The sequence below is a fragment of the Danaus plexippus genome (genome assembly GCF_018135715.1).
Source record: "Danaus plexippus chromosome 22 unlocalized genomic scaffold, MEX_DaPlex mxdp_27, whole genome shotgun sequence".
Lineage (NCBI taxonomy): Eukaryota > Metazoa > Arthropoda > Insecta > Lepidoptera > Nymphalidae > Danaus > Danaus plexippus.
Genome location: NW_026869855.1, coordinates 3,619,565 through 3,635,673, shown reverse-complemented (window position 1 = coordinate 3,635,673; position 16,109 = coordinate 3,619,565). Strand labels below are relative to the sequence as shown.

At 30.4% G+C, this 16,109-nt stretch overlaps 3 protein-coding genes across 6 annotated transcripts in view; 2 read left to right on the top strand and 1 right to left on the bottom strand.

The window, feature by feature from the left end:
* LOC116773397 (apolipophorins) overlaps nt 1–6,415 on the top strand; it is a 43,317-nt gene extending 36,902 nt beyond the window's left edge. The window contains exons 60-69 of the mRNA XM_061528757.1: nt 45–201; nt 787–1,010; nt 1,398–1,522; nt 2,148–2,342; nt 2,768–2,889; nt 3,229–3,365; nt 3,716–3,827; nt 4,186–4,317; nt 5,611–5,774; nt 6,205–6,415. Of these exons, the coding sequence (XP_061384741.1) occupies nt 45–201; nt 787–1,010; nt 1,398–1,522; nt 2,148–2,342; nt 2,768–2,889; nt 3,229–3,365; nt 3,716–3,827; nt 4,186–4,317; nt 5,611–5,774; nt 6,205–6,291 (1,455 nt within the window). The 3' untranslated portion in view covers nt 6,292–6,415. The remainder of the gene's footprint in view (nt 1–44; nt 202–786; nt 1,011–1,397; nt 1,523–2,147; nt 2,343–2,767; nt 2,890–3,228; nt 3,366–3,715; nt 3,828–4,185; nt 4,318–5,610; nt 5,775–6,204) is intronic.
* Nucleotides 6,416–6,747: 332 nt separating this feature from the next.
* Nucleotides 6,748–8,471, bottom strand: LOC116773433 (heme oxygenase 1). 2 transcript variants are annotated; one of them, XM_032665862.2, is made up of 4 exons: nt 8,117–8,471; nt 7,913–8,045; nt 7,589–7,800; nt 6,748–7,204 (listed from the first exon to the last, which is right to left on the bottom strand). In XM_032665862.2, exons 1-4 carry the CDS (start codon nt 8,214–8,216, stop codon nt 6,915–6,917), a joined length of 735 nt encoding a protein of 244 aa, XP_032521753.2. In that variant the 5' UTR covers nt 8,217–8,471; the 3' UTR covers nt 6,748–6,914. The 2 variants fall into 2 exon arrangements, with proteins under 2 accessions (XP_032521753.2, XP_032521752.2); XM_032665861.2 differs by having other exon boundaries at nt 6,748–7,207; nt 8,117–8,468.
* Nucleotides 8,472–9,485: 1,014 nt separating this feature from the next.
* Nucleotides 9,486–16,109, top strand: part of LOC116773431 (myb protein) — a 34,038-nt gene continuing 27,414 nt past the window's right edge. Inside the window, exons 1-2 of one of the 3 annotated variants that reach the window (XM_032665858.2) lie at nt 9,486–9,688; nt 11,915–12,031. In XM_032665858.2, the coding sequence (XP_032521749.1) occupies nt 9,666–9,688; nt 11,915–12,031 (140 nt within the window). In that variant the 5' untranslated portion in view covers nt 9,486–9,665. Of the gene's footprint in view, nt 9,689–11,914; nt 12,032–13,096; nt 13,466–16,109 lie in introns of those variants that run through there. The other 2 variants (XM_061528711.1, XM_032665859.2) reach the window with 2 other exon arrangements.

Below are 16,109 nucleotides of genomic sequence, written 5' to 3'. Positions count from 1 at the left end.
TAAATTATATGATAATTTTAATTTAAAAAATGTCTATATTCCAGCAAGTGTCGCTCGGTCGGACAATGCCATTGAATCTACCCGCGGTGATTGACGATCTGATAGTAGACAGACAGACTGACATCATATCAGTCGAGGGTCACAGCGGCTTGGGAGTGGAGTGCAATCTACTGTACCATACATGCAAGTTAGAAGTCGCGGGTAGGTTGAGTTTTTCACATATATATTTTTTTAATTCGTTATTGCCCATGAAATTGTTTAATGCACAAAAGGTGGGTTGAAAACTAAAACAGCATTTTAGTATGAATTTTCATACCACAATGGATTATTTATCTCGAATTTTAATTGAATGTTTTTATTCAAATTAAGGAACAACGTGTGAAATAGTAATTAAAAATGCATTCCTTAATTCTTTAAATGGCAATATTAAAAACTACTATGAAACTGGTATCTATGTATCAAATAAAACTAGGCGTTTTGTAAACGCATTTGCCTATCAAATAAATCTACCGAATTAATCCATCAGGAGCGATTATCAAAATACTATAAAGATCGAAAACGTAGCTATGAAATTTGTACCTATGTATAAAATAAATTAGGTGTTTTATTGTATATACGCAAATCAAAGAAATCTACTGAATTAAGCGATTGTGAACTACATACAGTTAATTCTCTTTTAGCTTACATGAAATTGAAAAGAAATAAATAAAAAAAATCTTCCTTAGTCACATTATTTTTCGTATTGGGTTTCGGGAATCCTAATAATGTGTATTTTTTCTGCTAAAGGTTGGTTCTACGCTAGTCTTGGCGGTCTCCTCGGAACGTACAATAATGAACAGTACGATGAACTGCAACTACCCTCCGGTATCATGCAGACAGATAAACAGGCTCTGTCAAAATCATGGGCTATTCGGCACAGCAACGGGACCATCGCTGATAGAACAAATAACACGGCCTGTGATAAATTCTTCAGGAATAAAGTATCGCCGCTTCATCCTTGCTTCACATTGGTGAGTGATGAACAATTCTTCATGTATTCCTTGATATCAATATGTTGGAATTATTAAAAATCGACTATCATATAAAATAATTAGGGAACGCTTTAACGCTATTATTGATTAACTTATTTAATTATACACGGTAAGAAAAAATATTACCACCTTTTCTGATGAAGCTACTTAGCGTTTTGTTGTTTAAGGACAGTGTATATATTTTGTGTGTTACAATCTACCGGATATATAACCTTGGTTTCTGAACTGAAATAACAGAATTGTACTGAAATTCTGAACTGAAATAAATCTAAAGAGAAAAACTAGTGACTACTAACCTAATTTAATATATTTAGCCTAATTCTAAGCTCAAGCTCAAGCTAGACTAAATTAAGTCCTACCTTCTAGATCGATGCCGTTCCATTCCATTCTGAGTGTATGTCGGGAGCGGACGCTTGTTCCCTGGCAGGTGCATACCTCCAGCTATGCGAACACCAGCACGTGCCAGCGCATATACCAGATCACTGTGTCCAGTGAGTATCTATGCTAGATGTTTGTTACCGTTCCAAACAAAAACAACTGAACCAATTCGTATGAAACATTCCAGTTATGTGGCTTAGACATCAGAAAAAATCATAGGCTATAATTTATTTAAAAAAATCTTTGTTCTCTAAGGATTATTTTATGAAATATGTATTTTGTGATGGATATCCTTTTCGATTGATTTTTATCTAGGTTATTTAAAATAAAAACCTTGCAATGTAGGCTACTAAATGTATTGTTTTAATACCTTTTATACATTTCTTTCTGAGCGGAAATCTAATGTTCACGCGGTGAGAGTCGCGACCAAAAAGTAGTATATATATAAATATTAAATCTATACTCAGTTTGTTAAAACTAGTTTGAAAAACATTTAGTCAGGTTTTGTTAAAAAAGATGATATAATAAGGAATTTAAAAGACTTATCACCTATTGAAGACTAAACATAACATTTCAAAAATAATGAGTATAAGTCCGAGTTTGCTTCTGATCACCCAACAAACAAGGAAAAATAGACAAATTTGCTGGTTAAGTATAACAATAATAAGCAATATCTTAAGATACTATGATGGCTATGAAAAATTATCATCATACACAGTCCTTCATAAACCTTCTCAGGTGTACAACACCGACAGGAGACATCATAGAAGAAGGATCATTTCTCCAACTCCAGAATATTCCATCTTCAATGGATGTGGTATTCGTGGTTGAAGCCCAGAACTGTAATAAAAATATACGTAAGGCCAAAAACATCGATTTGTTCGTGGAGACATTGGACAGCAAACTGCAAGGAAATGGGTTCTCTGATAACAGGTAAGTAATCAAATTTGGTTAGGTAGAGAGAGGAGCTTGGACAGTGGAGCTGAGCGTTTAATACGCGTTAAATAGGGATCCCTTAAACCTACACCTGGGTCGCAAGTCCCAGGCGCTGTTGAAGCTCCTCTTCCTGCAACTCGATGGACCCGGCACCCGCACGGTGAATCCAATGAATGCTAAGAGGTTTCGTCTCGTTGTGTCCATTTTTTTTACTTACTTATCCTAAGAACAGGCATTAACTAAAAGATTTCCACTTCATTCAGAAAGTTATACAAAAACAATTCTGTATAGATATATGTATACCTCACTCCTGCAATTTATTGTAAAAAATATATTCCTAAGGTTTTTTTGTAAAGTCCAATCTAGCTACAAAATTAAACAACAAATATAGTAATAATTAAATAAAGATGATACATTTGTAGATACGCTGTAGTTGTATACGGAGGTCGCGGCGTGTTCAGTCGCGCTCGAGCTCTGTACGTCAACAACAAGCCGTTCACAGACGCGGTTGATATACCGAGATATTTTGAAGCATTCCAGATCGGTGAGAATTCACTCTAATATTGTTGATCCCTTTCTGTTACATTATTAAGGCAAATAGTAATTTGATTAAAATTTTACAATACACGATTAGTACGTGTGAAAAAAAAGCTCAATTTATGACATTCTTATCCCGATATTAGAAATAAAAGTATGTTTATTTCACCAAATCTAGTAGGGACAAAATAACTGAATGTCCCAGCTTCGAAATCTACTCACTCGTAGTTGTCGCTCTATATCATTTAACTTTTAAAACCATTTAATTTAAAGTTGTTTGAAATAATCAAACTATTTTGTTTTTTGTTGTTGAATATTCTCTAACATCTGATTATGTCATTGTTAGAAAAGTCAACAGCTGACCGTAACCGGTCCTCGGAGGCGTTGCGTGCTCTACAGACAGTGAGCACCCTGCCCCTAAGAGCGGGCGTACCTCGAATTGTCATACTGTTCCCGTGCCGCTCGTGTGGCAGCGGAGAGGAGGTTAGTTATTAAGATCGATCAAAGTTTCAAAATAAATATCTTCTTAGAATATCCAAAAACTCTTCTATAGATGTATAGAAGTGCTGTTAAATCTCCAAGGAACTATACTCTGAAAATGTCCGAGAACTTACATTAGAATTGTCTATACTTAAAACTATTTTACGAAAACTTTAAAGTTAAAGAAATTAAAGATACAAAAACATCCAAAAAAAACTCGCTCTTAAAATGTCCAAGAAGTATCCTCTCAGAATGTACAAGATCTTGGACATCATTTACTAATACAGTTGGTATACAGAAGAAAAGTCGTAAAAACATCTTATAAGCAGTGAACATAAAATTTTGCTTCCCAGTTGGACTACTCAACCATCTACCACAATTTAATGGAGAACTCGATCACGCTCCACATACTTATGGACGGCGATTTTTCACTTTCAAAGAAACGAGTCGCTAAATATTTGTTTGGTAAGAATTAATTCTCTCAAAAAAGTCGATACCAAAAAGTAGGGAGGTATAAATCGAAGATTTTTTACATACAATTCTCTTAAAGAAGATCATCTTTGAATAAATATGTTAACTTTATATTCATCGAGTTAGTACACTTTTAGTTACACTAAAAATTTTTCCTCGCAACGGTTTAATATCTATGGACACTATTAGACGCCAAAAGGACATTAAAGCCTATCACCGTATAAAATAAAACTATATAAAATCCGTCAACAAAATCTTAAATATATATTAATATTCTGTTTTATATACAAACTTTCGATACTGAAAAATTCTTCTGGAACTATTTATCATATTTATACTTCTTACTTCTTAGGAATGGATAATTCCGTCGCCTACACTAATAAAGACTACGAGCGGCTGACAGGCGACGCCGGGTTGAAGAAACAAGTTAGATTACCAAAGGAAAAACTTGGACTGTGTAGCTCATTGGCTCTAGAAACTAATGGTATAAAAATTTTACATATACAGTAGACTCCTATAATCCGACAAACAGGATTTTGTAGGATTTTTTACGCATTTTTTTACAAAAGTCTACCTTGTTATCCGACAAATTACAGATCTAAATATAAGATTCTATACAAAAATTTATATGTGTTCTCCGAAGTGCAAGAATAGTTCCGTTTTGTGGTGAAATTAAGTGTATTAAATAATACGCTAGAGTTTACTTTATCATAAAATTAACGTCACTGGTGCCATACAATTTACATCAGGATAAAAATCAGGAAATAATTATGAACAAACGAATGCACATACTATAACAATCAAAATTTTAACCAATCAATGTAAAAAGCATTCAAATGTTCATAACTTCTTTATTGTTTAACATTATTGAAACGTGAGATTAAAGCATTCATCAATCTCCCCAAAAGTAGTATTTCGTTGTAGGATGCACTATTCTGTTCAGCCCATTGCAAACGCGTCTCAAGGGCGTTGATTGCATCTAGGCCGCTTGCGGAGTAGTTGAAATTACTTCCTGGTTTGTTATATATCTAGAAGTCATTCTTCGTGTGACTTTTGATTTCCCTATTTACTCATTCCACGGCGCTCAGATCCCTAATCTTCCGGACTTGTCTGTGTTTTAGCAGCATTTTGGTCTATGACTTCCAAAGGACCACAAATTTGTGGGTCGTTAGTAGAAGTGGTGATATATCTTATCATAACTAACATCTTTCACACATTTGCAAAAAAAAATAAAATTAAATGGCTCCATACAAGTGACGTCATTAGAACTTTTCATCCGTAATAGTCATTAAACGTATTCCATTGCGGCTTTTGTATTTTTCTAGTCATCCCTCGCCAGCCAGAAAATCATCTTTTCTTATTATTTCCTGCTATATATAATAATTAGTAAAATAATACTAAAAACTAAATAAAATATTTTTAGCTTTCATGGCCCAGATAACAGACCATGTCGGATTAACGGGACCATTGTTTTGGTTATTATTAAAATCTATGTGATGGTACAAATAAGCCACGAGGACAAGAGAGCAAGCCTTTCTTATTTTTAAAAATTATAATCAGCTATATTTTAAAATATTATAAATATTTGCTTCTGATTAGTTAACACTTTCATAAACCACTGAATCTTTTAACACGTAAAATAGACGTGTTAGAATTTTTTTTTGTTCTTACCATAGGTGTAACGTTAAAATCTGGAATATTTTTACAGGTTTATATGTATTCGACCCCAATTGTAAATTACACCCATTAAGTTAATTTATTTATGTTACAATACAAGGTACAATCTGGGCGGGTTCCAAGTTAGAGTCGGACCGCGCGGCCGCCCGTCGTTTCTCGACGGTTTGCGGCGGTAGAGTTTCCCGTGTCACGCCGTGTGCCGCTCCACGCTGCGAGTGCCGTAACGCAGCGTTACACTGCAGGCCGTGCGCCAATCACGATCCGGTAAGAATATATCGACCAATCAGAACGGAGTTTCAGATGCCGAGGGAGCAATCAGAATTGAATTTGTAATGCTATCGGACCAATCAGTCGAGAGCTGGTATAGTTGCACATAACGTGGCAAGGTTTTGACGTGGTGGGGATAAGTTTGCGCATGTACACTTAGTGCAACAAAAAGTGGTCACTTTTGATGTTCATCAATAACGAAAAACTTGTAACAGTAACCTAAACAAGGGGTTGAATTTAAGTGCTCGCAAATGTATTCAGGAACGTCCAATCACGAGCACAGAATTGAGCCGTCTCGTTCCCTCGTCGCGCATCTTATTCTGCGCATATATCGTCTCTTGCCAAGTCATGTGCCAGCAACTTAACATATTTAAAGAAGTAACTTAATCAATATATACCTCTAAACGTTATTCTAATACTGTTTTAGTTGGAGCTATCTTTTTGGAACTCCGATGACATCGATGAACTCATTGACCTCGCAATGGATCCACCAACATTACCCTCGTTTAGATGATAAATAGATTTATTCTTATTATATTAAGTTGTTTAATAGAAACATATTTTGTAAATTATTTCCTTGTAGGATCCAATTCATCGTAATTCAGATATAATAAAATTTACGATTACATTTAGGTGTATTCAGTCTTTTATTTTTTATGTAATATGAATGTCATTCTAAATTATGAGTCCGACTGCTAAGTCTACAAAGCAAATTTTTTTCCTATATCAAATAGAAAGAATGCTGCCTAGCAAGTAAGTGAGTATAAATTGTGACTAAAATGAACTGAAAAGACATATACATTTAATTCTTTTAGGCTTGTAAAAGACAAAACAAAAAATTTTTCTAGATTTGTATAAGTACTGCGTTATATACCACTATCATAAGCATATAACGTAATACATTTTTAAAAATTTGTATTAGTTTAATAAAAAAAAACTGTATATAGGGATTGTAGGTACAAATGACTAATAAAGCTAATAAATTTTTAATGGCACTAAAAAAATTAATTCTAATCAATGATGATGTCTTTCTAAATTATTAGTAACAAATAACAATACTTTGGTTCGTCATAGTAATCACTTATCAGGGCTTCCATTGACTTATAGATACAGGAATAAATTGCACTGAATGGCAATTTATCTGACCATTTTATAAGCTATTGTAACTCCAACAACAAAAAGTAGGACTAAAGATGACTTATACAGGATCCTATTAATAATTTGACTCTGTCCTTGAATAGAATTAACAACTAAATTATTCATTATAAACACATGATTGCTTTCTTCAATAAATTCAAGTTTCTCATCCTCCGACATGTTTTCGGCGATTTCATTCATCGCCTGTTTCATTTTCTTTTTCAATTCTCCGATGTCAACATTTCCGAAACATGTCACTCTGTCTTGATACTTCCGAGGTTTCTCTTGATCTGCTGAATATATATCAAGTATTACAATAAAATTTTAATGCATGATAAATTTTTTAAGGCCATTATGAGATATTAATAAAATTTTATAGGGCAATATTTTTAAACCCGCAAAAGCATTAGAAAAACTTTTTTAAACTAAATTATGGCTTTTTCAACAACATGATATCTATTTATATATTGAAAATGAACATACATGTATTAAATATTCATCAATAGCAAGTTATTTCTACGTTCAGTCTTAGAAAATAAACTTAAATATTTTGTGTAAATATTACTACAGAAACTTTTAGATATGTTATGAAGGAAAATACAAATTAATAAGGGTTTTATTATTGAGTATTAGGATTAACACTCAATTATATAATAATATAATAGTATTAATACCTTCCCCAAATAGATTACGTTTCTTAGCCAGTATTTGACCGCCACTCAGCATGCCTAAATATAAATGATATATATATGCCAATAATAAAATAGGCTTGTCTCTTTCCAGATTTTTTAAATGCTGTAAATAATTCTCTAGTTCGGGTGACTTTGGCAAAAGAGACCAATCTTCACCCAAATATTCTGCTAGGTCCACTTCAAATTCATTCTTTCTGAAATATTTATTAAAGATGTGATTACAGTAAACATATTGTGACATTAATTTCACATGACGTAAAATTAATGAAATCTATAACATTAAATTTAATACTCTTAAGCACAAACCTCTCCATGACTGGATCAACAAATATTTTTTTGAGTTCTGGCACATTTAACTTGTCTTTGGCATCTTCTAAATATGCAAAAATGTGATAAAACACAAATAAACCTCCGCCCCAAACGGAAGGATCCTTTAAAGCTATTAAAGAGAAGAAAATATAAGAAATTTGGTAAATAGATGATCATTAATAATAAAAAGTATTTACTTACAAAGTGCAAATTTCGCATTCACCAATGCATCACTAACGGAGTGAATTTTTCGCGTTTCGTAACGCATTCTTGTAGTGAATGGTTCCTCTTTTGAAAACATGTTTTGTTCAAGCTTTAAAGCTATTAAGTATGAAAACAAGGAAAGTGCTTGAAGAATGAGATTTAAAACTGCTTGTCACTGTCATTTGATTTACCACTCCGCTATCAATTATTGTTATTTCTTAGTCAAACCGACGGATACCTACGGTAGGTAGCTTGAAATAGAAATACTTATTATTTTATATGCTCCAAATTTAAAAAAAGTGTTGACATAAAAGACTATGGTAATAATGCAAATGCCAAATACCTTCTTAATTAATCAATAATTATAAATATGTCAAAAATCAACATGATCGGTTCGGATTCTCTGCCATAACTTTCTGTATTACAATTGTTAATTTAATTTGTCTAGTAGCTTCTATCAAGGACTTAATTTTTAATAAATATTATACAAAATTTTGATGCGATTACAACTAAAGAAATATTTAAACAAAGTGGAATGTAAAAATAATATTAATATGAATTTCATATAATTTTAAACTCATATTAAAAATGCTTATTTTACATACTTTAGTTTATGAAACGCTTGTAATATAAGAAATCATATGTTAATACAACCTCGGTAAAAAAAATAATTAAACAGCATTGTATGCGATTAGCTCTTTCCATATAATAATTGTAACAATACTATACGTTTTACACGCATGAGTAAAAAAAACTATTCGGAAATTGATTAGATGATTAGAAAAATATATTTAAGAAACAAATAGAAAATATTTGAAATATTTAATCTCTTATAAGATAACGTTTTAACAAAATAAATAATGTTAAATCTAAAAGTAAAATTAAAATCCATATGTTTCAATAAAAATATTCAATGTTTTTTTCTTAAATAATACCTGTGTGTCTTATTTTAAATAATAGTAAAATTTCAATAACATATTAATTATCGAAACGGAAATTAATCCTGGTTGTTTCTTAGAAATTATTTTAGCTAATTCTTTTTAATCGATAAATAATAAATTAGTCTTAATGTGCAAAGGTATTATTAGAATTATTAATTTAAAATATATATATATATATATATTGACTCTCATACTGATGTATTTTATATAATTACCCTTTTTTTAAAAAAAACAAATATTTTTAAACCAGTTATTCCTTAATGTACACTGGCAACATTAGAAATTCCATAGACGAAATATTGCCTCATTTCTTATAAAGATGGCGCTTGACGTAATTGGCACACAGAGTTTATTTACAGTACTCTACGCTATCTCTTTCTCTCATTGCTGATAAGCTTGCCTTAGGAAAGAGATAGATAAGTTCCAGTTTTGATTGTAACGAATAATAACGAACTGTGGTTATTTTACTCAATACTTTATATTTATTTTTAATAATTAAGTGTGTTATAATTTTTTATTATTACCAAATCTCCTAGAAAGATTACTTAAGCTTTTAATTATCAGCCTATATTGCTATGGGCATATTCCAATAGGAAGTTTGTAATATGGAGAAAAATGCAAAACCAAGGTATGTGTACTAATGTTCGATCAATAGTGTCGTCACTCGTGATTTTATAACCAAACTTCTTTATTTACTTGCAATAAATAAAATGTTTCAGTCATTTATCCGTAGTTATTACTTGTATAATGGTTATTTACTCATTTAATTTGATTCACAACACTCGCAAAATAGCACAACCTTAGACTTTCGTATACTAAATAACAGTATTCGCCGTTGGTTTAACGTTTTTCCTTCGAATTTGATCTTTAAATATTTAACGGATATATATTTTGAAAGGTGTTTTAATATTGACAATCGAGTATAGCAAACATAATATAAAGATCTCAAATCATGCCATTCTTTATACGTGTTAACTAATACTTAGTAGTACTATACATAGTGTGAAGAAATATTGCAAGGTTCAATGTCGTCCATTATTACGCAATTGCAAGAATCACTGCAATCATTTAGTATAATACTTATTCTTGTTTTACGCTCTCAAGAATTGATATAATTCGGAATAAAATATACATTTAAATCATTCGTCAATGAGATTGAGGTTAAGTTTAACCCAATGTTAATCTTATATCTTTATCGTGAGTAAAACGTATGAAACTGCATTAAATATATAACAAAGGCACATTGCCTGTCTATAAACGTAATTACTACATTAGTTTACCTTTTATTCGCCTAATATTGTTAAAGAACAACATTATTGTATTTCGTTATTCTATTTTGAGACAGTTTCGTGCTGAATTGTTCTTTACATATATAAATAACGTTGTCATTTGTCAGTAAAAAAATACATCGTTATTGATATTATTAATTAAATTACTTTTGATGTTTATTTAAACCTTTATTATATATTAATTAAATCATACACATGCCTAACGTATATCATTACGAGACTGGAGTGTTTTATTATAAATCCAAATTTAAAATGAAAACATTATATGACTTTTATTTTTATATTGTAATCTTATTTTTTTGTGTGAAAATAGAATTATGTACAAACGCGATCAATGTTAGGAAGATTTTTTTACGCTTTGGCTTTATTCGCACTGGAATCGTGGAATATTTTGCCAATGTCAAAAGTCCATGAAGAAAAAGCGGGAATTTAAATGATATTTCATTTAAATTTGTTTGACAGATTAAAAAAAGTGACAACCAAATATTTACTCCAATGTACATATATATGAATTTGTCTATAACATATTAAGTGCAATTTTCGTATTTCTCGATATTTATATTCAATTTTAAGCGCTTCGACTATTAAGCTGTAATTTTATACTATAATAAAATACATCATTATACATGATATTTACTTTATACAGTTATTCGTGATATCATTAAAAATGCTGTTGTAATATATATCATATATTTGAAACAAACTTTAAATCTACCAATTGGTGACGTTGGTTTTTTCAGTGAATTTTTTTTAGTATAAAGAAATTGTACTAGATTTTTTTGTATCAAATCTCCTTGGGAATATTTTTACACGTGTATTTATGATAGGAAGTTAATATGAGTGTTTCGTTTCTCTTTTTTTTAATGATTTTTTTTTTATTTCTATTTAACAGGGAACTGCACTGTTTATAATGCCAACGTTAAATTAGATATGTCATTGAAAATGTAATTTCTTGAGAATAAAATTATACTTTCGTTTTGGATAGAATAAATATACCTCTATTGTTGCGTAATAACAGCATAGGATATAGTTGTTTTTCCGATATATATATATATATATACATATTCTAAAGTAGTTTTTACATATATATAAGCTACTTTAGAAATAAGATTCTAAAAAAAATATTAATGAATTAACACAATCTCAATTCATAATTTAATTATATGATGTTGTTCTTAAAATTCGAAATTGTTTCAAAAAAAACATGTGTAAAATTGTATGTAAAATTGACTTTTGTTTTGAAAACTTAATGTAAATAATGGTAATGAAAGTAAAAATTTGAAAATTAATAAAAAAATTATCTATTTCATTATTTTGTTTAAATATTTTTTACGACAGTAGGTAGATATATTTCTACATTTTGTTGATTTAATAATATAAAAAATAACAAAATGGTTAATGACATCGAGTACGAGTCTATTGTAAGCATTGCTTAAATTTTAACTTATTAAAATTACTTAAATTTTATTACATACTTATTATTATGAAAATTACTCGAGATTAATTATTTAAAATTTCTATTATAGAATTGTATATAATTAAAGAAATAATCTTGTCATCTATAGCATGGAAGAGCAAGGCACGAAATCATATCTACAGCACCAGATAGATAAGCTGAAGGCATTGCAAGCGAAACTATCTACTGAAGTGGAAGAGGATTATGTTATTATTAAGGAGGAAGCGTAAGTATTCAGTGTATAAGTTTTATATACGCACTAATACAAAATTAATTGTGCGTGGAGTCCTTCGCACGGAAGAAATTACACTTCGTAATATTGGAATGAGAACAGGAAGGGTTAGAAATTGATTTTGAAGGAATTTTTAGTGTTTCTTTAAGATAATCTTTATTTATTAACATTACTTACAAGTTACACATTCCCTATTGCTCTTTTTGTACCCCCCCCGTTCCCCTGGAGCGTAAATGTTTAACGCAACCTTGTTAGAAGTCGCATAAGAAGTTTCATTTCAAAAATTTTAACACACGTTAACGCTGACGCGACATCATAGTTCGTGAAGCGGTGGTATTTCATTAAAGGTCATAGATTCTATCCTATTCATACTATATTATAGATGTTTTGACTGTTATGATTAAAGAATATTTATTTATATAATTCCATCGAGACCAGAAAGAAAATATTCTCAAGTGAATTGTAAATTTTAATTTCTATTTAAAAATAAATACTATCTCGATTATTATATAAGATTCTATTTTATATACTCAGTCTAACTTTATTGTTTTACATTAAAATTAATTATTTATTTACAATATTTGATAGGTTACGTGAAGCCAAGTAATGGTAACATTACGTAAACAGCATTCTTAGGCAGCGTTTTTTCCATTGACATAATTATATATTTTTTAAATATTCAAACGTAGTTATATACCTATTATTAGAAAATTAGGACGTCCCAAAGGTTTGTTTATTGGATCATTAGGCTACTTTTGAAAAAGGCTATAATAATTGCAAATGATCACAGTCTTTTTAATAGAATTGACAAACATGTTGCCGATTTAAAGTTTCTAAAGCTGGAAGTGAACTATCCGGTGCGAGATGATGTCATTTATTAATATCAAATATTAGCATATATACTTATGCTTGTTTAAAAATATTTTTTTATACATGAATTTCTAAATAATTTCCAAAAATGGTATTTATTGCAAAACTAGTTACAGGAAATGCCTTTAAATAAGTGAATGAAAACCATTAACATCGGAATTCCACGGCCATTGCCGGGGCAAGCCGAGGGACAAGCTCCCGCCTGCCTCGCCCCTTTGTCGTTCGCTCGCTCAGTCCACACTTAGTACTGGCCGCACACACTACAGCTGTGATCTTTTTTAAAAAATAAAATTGTCTATGGTATAACACTTTTCGCGGCAAATTATTTAGTCAATTATTATTCTAATGTTTACGTGTAATGTAAGTGGTTTAAATTGATTATGTTTCGCAATGATACTAAGGTCAAATGATAAGGGTGGGTAATTTCGTCGCGAGCCTCGTAACTAGTGTGTAAGAGATGCAATTTCAAAGTAATGAAGAAGACGATTTTCAATATCGGATTTTTGGAGAATCCTTCAACTTTCCAACCGAAAACAAATCGACCGGCCGGCGTAAAAAGTAAGTTTTATCATCCGTTTATATGTTTAGTTAAAAATATATATGTCCTTATCTTTATAAGATGACTATTATTTGAATTGACCCGTAGTAATTACTTAGAAGCACGGAATTAGATTGCTGGTAGATATTTAAATTCACTATTTATTATAACCTAAAAAGTATTTGTGACAATGTTTTCGCCAAATTACCTACGTCTTCGTGCTTCTTAATCAATTATGTTGTATATCTCATCACAATGAATTTATCGTACAAAGTAATACCATAAATCTTGTAAGTACCTTTTGTTTCTGATTCATCATTAGGCTTTTAGCACGTTTTTAACATTCCACGCCAACTAATTTTTATTTCTTGTCGTGACTTAACAACATATTTATTACTATAATTCGCTTTTATTCATTTTATAATATCCTCACTACATGGAATTCATAAATTCATGCTCACATAAAAATGTAAAAGTTTTGACCATTTTTTATTAGATCTATACAGATTACTTTCGTAATTTTACCCACTATTTATTATAATTATAATAACAATATATTTCTAACAGTATTGTAATGTCTCTTTAATTTTATATACTTGTGTGTATATAGTACGTCATAATATTTTAAATCTACTGGCTTTAAACCAGTCCAATGATAAAAACTTGTATGTGGCGTCTGAGTTACCTAAATGGATATCACGTATGAAGATTATGAACCTCTGTAGGTATCTTCTTATTTCTTACCAACACACCGCCCTGTTTCACACGCTAGCGGCTAGACTAACGAGATTAATAACTTTATGATAAAGTTTAATAAAAGATAAGTCTGGAAGTCTCAAAGATAATATAGGTAATAAAGTCTTAAGATGACTGAACATTAAGAAAAATCAAGTCTGAAAACATATAATTATGATGGGGAATAAATATCAAAGATATTGGACAAAGTTTTGTACAACAACTAGTATATCCGGAAACCATAGTTTTAGAAGAATTATCGTCTTAATTAAACTTTTCACTTCTTCTGACCAATGTCAATAGGGGTACATGTTTAAAGGAAATTCCGAAGTACGTACAAGAACCAGCAAAGCTTTATCTAGTCATAATCCATATTTATATTCAATCAATTTTTACTTATATTGCTATAACAATAAAGTATAATTTCATATGTATCTATTAAGACAATACGAACCGGCTTTTGATGATAAAACAGCTGTTTATTGCATTCCACTCCGAAGGAATAAAATATGAAATCACGTGCGTTTTCACATGCTTTTGTTGGTGAGTACTTTAGTTATAGACTAGGTTTTAACTTAATTCAGTGCTGTTACAAACATTTATAATATAATCGATATATTTGTAAGAACGTCTTTTTGCTTACGACTTTTTAAGCCATATCTATTTAAGCAGGCATTGTACGTGGGACCTTGACGCGCTTTCAAGGTTTCTTTGATCACGCTGAGTTGAAGGTCGCATTTAAATTTTGGCTATTGTAGCCAGGTTGTACATCCTTTAAAGTGTTTACACCCTCCCGCCATTTTACCTTGCGATGGCTAAAGATTGAATATATAGATTATATTAAATGTTGTCACCCTAATATAATGGTAAAATATACATGAAAGATTACTACTATTAGCAACTTGTGTGTTTAATTATTTTTAATCTAAGTATATCAATCAGTGGTGTTAACAAATTAGATATCTTTTTGGCATTTGATCCATCACTTGTATTTGAAAAATCTTCGATATAGCTTGAGAGTTAAGATAATAAAGATATAGTGCAAATCGTGTAGCATACAAACACATTTTTTTTTAATTGTATAAAATGTCTTAAAAATATAACTATATATTTGCTTATACATAGCCATTAGTAGCAAACAAATTTAAACCATTTCATTGCCTCTTATGACAATATCTTTTTTTTTAAAGCTGTCCAAAAAAAAAGAAAACTGGTTTGACTTTATTATAAATTCATAATACAGACTCCTTTAATATAAAATACTTGTTGTAATTTATTTTCATATTAATACGGTCTGCGATATATTGTAATCGTTTTAAAATTACCCTCGATCTATATGTCGTAAACAAAGTTACATACTAACAACGAATTAACGAAAACGTTTGTTAGTACACCATATATATTACTTAAATATATGGATAACACAACACTCAAAATCCAATAAAATTGTTTATTGAACAAATAAAAAATACTATTTTCGTTTTAAATTCAACAATTTTATATTTGTTTTATTTTGAACCTATAGTTAGATTATATCGGTGATAAAGGTCACGTGAATCCATTTATGTATTATTTAAATGAGGATTTATTAATAAAAAATTTTCGATATAAACTCATTTGATCGAAAAATTTTCATGTGAGAATCGTTCGTGTATGTATTATTGACCCCGAGGTAAACGACACGGAGGGTGGCACCCCCGAGTAATTATGTGCAGATGGTGTCAAGGTGTACGTTAGGGATGACCTTTGTTATCGATGGAATTGCACGATAATATCCCTAGAACCATAGGAAAACTAAATGCTAATTAAGCGCTTTAAATGACACCGCTTAAAATACTAAGCTAAACTTTTAGTCATGAGAAATATTTTTGTAATATATTTCAGTCCTCGATAACAATGGCCCATCCCTATCTGTGATATTCTATGAAT

Bases quoted from the DNA above. Each gene is read 5' to 3' on its own strand.
- LOC116773433 (XM_032665861.2), bottom strand. From the start codon at position 8,216: ATGTTTTCAAAAGAGGAACCATTCACTACAAGAATGCGTTACGAAACG. The intron at 7,801-7,912 runs GTTTGTGCTTAA...TAAATATTTCAG, and splicing joins GTTGATCCAGTCATGGAGAG to AAAGAATGAATTTGAAGTGG. The intron at 7,208-7,588 runs GTATTAATACTA...ATATATATTCAG, and splicing joins ACGTAATCTATTTGGGGAAG to CAGATCAAGAGAAACCTCGG.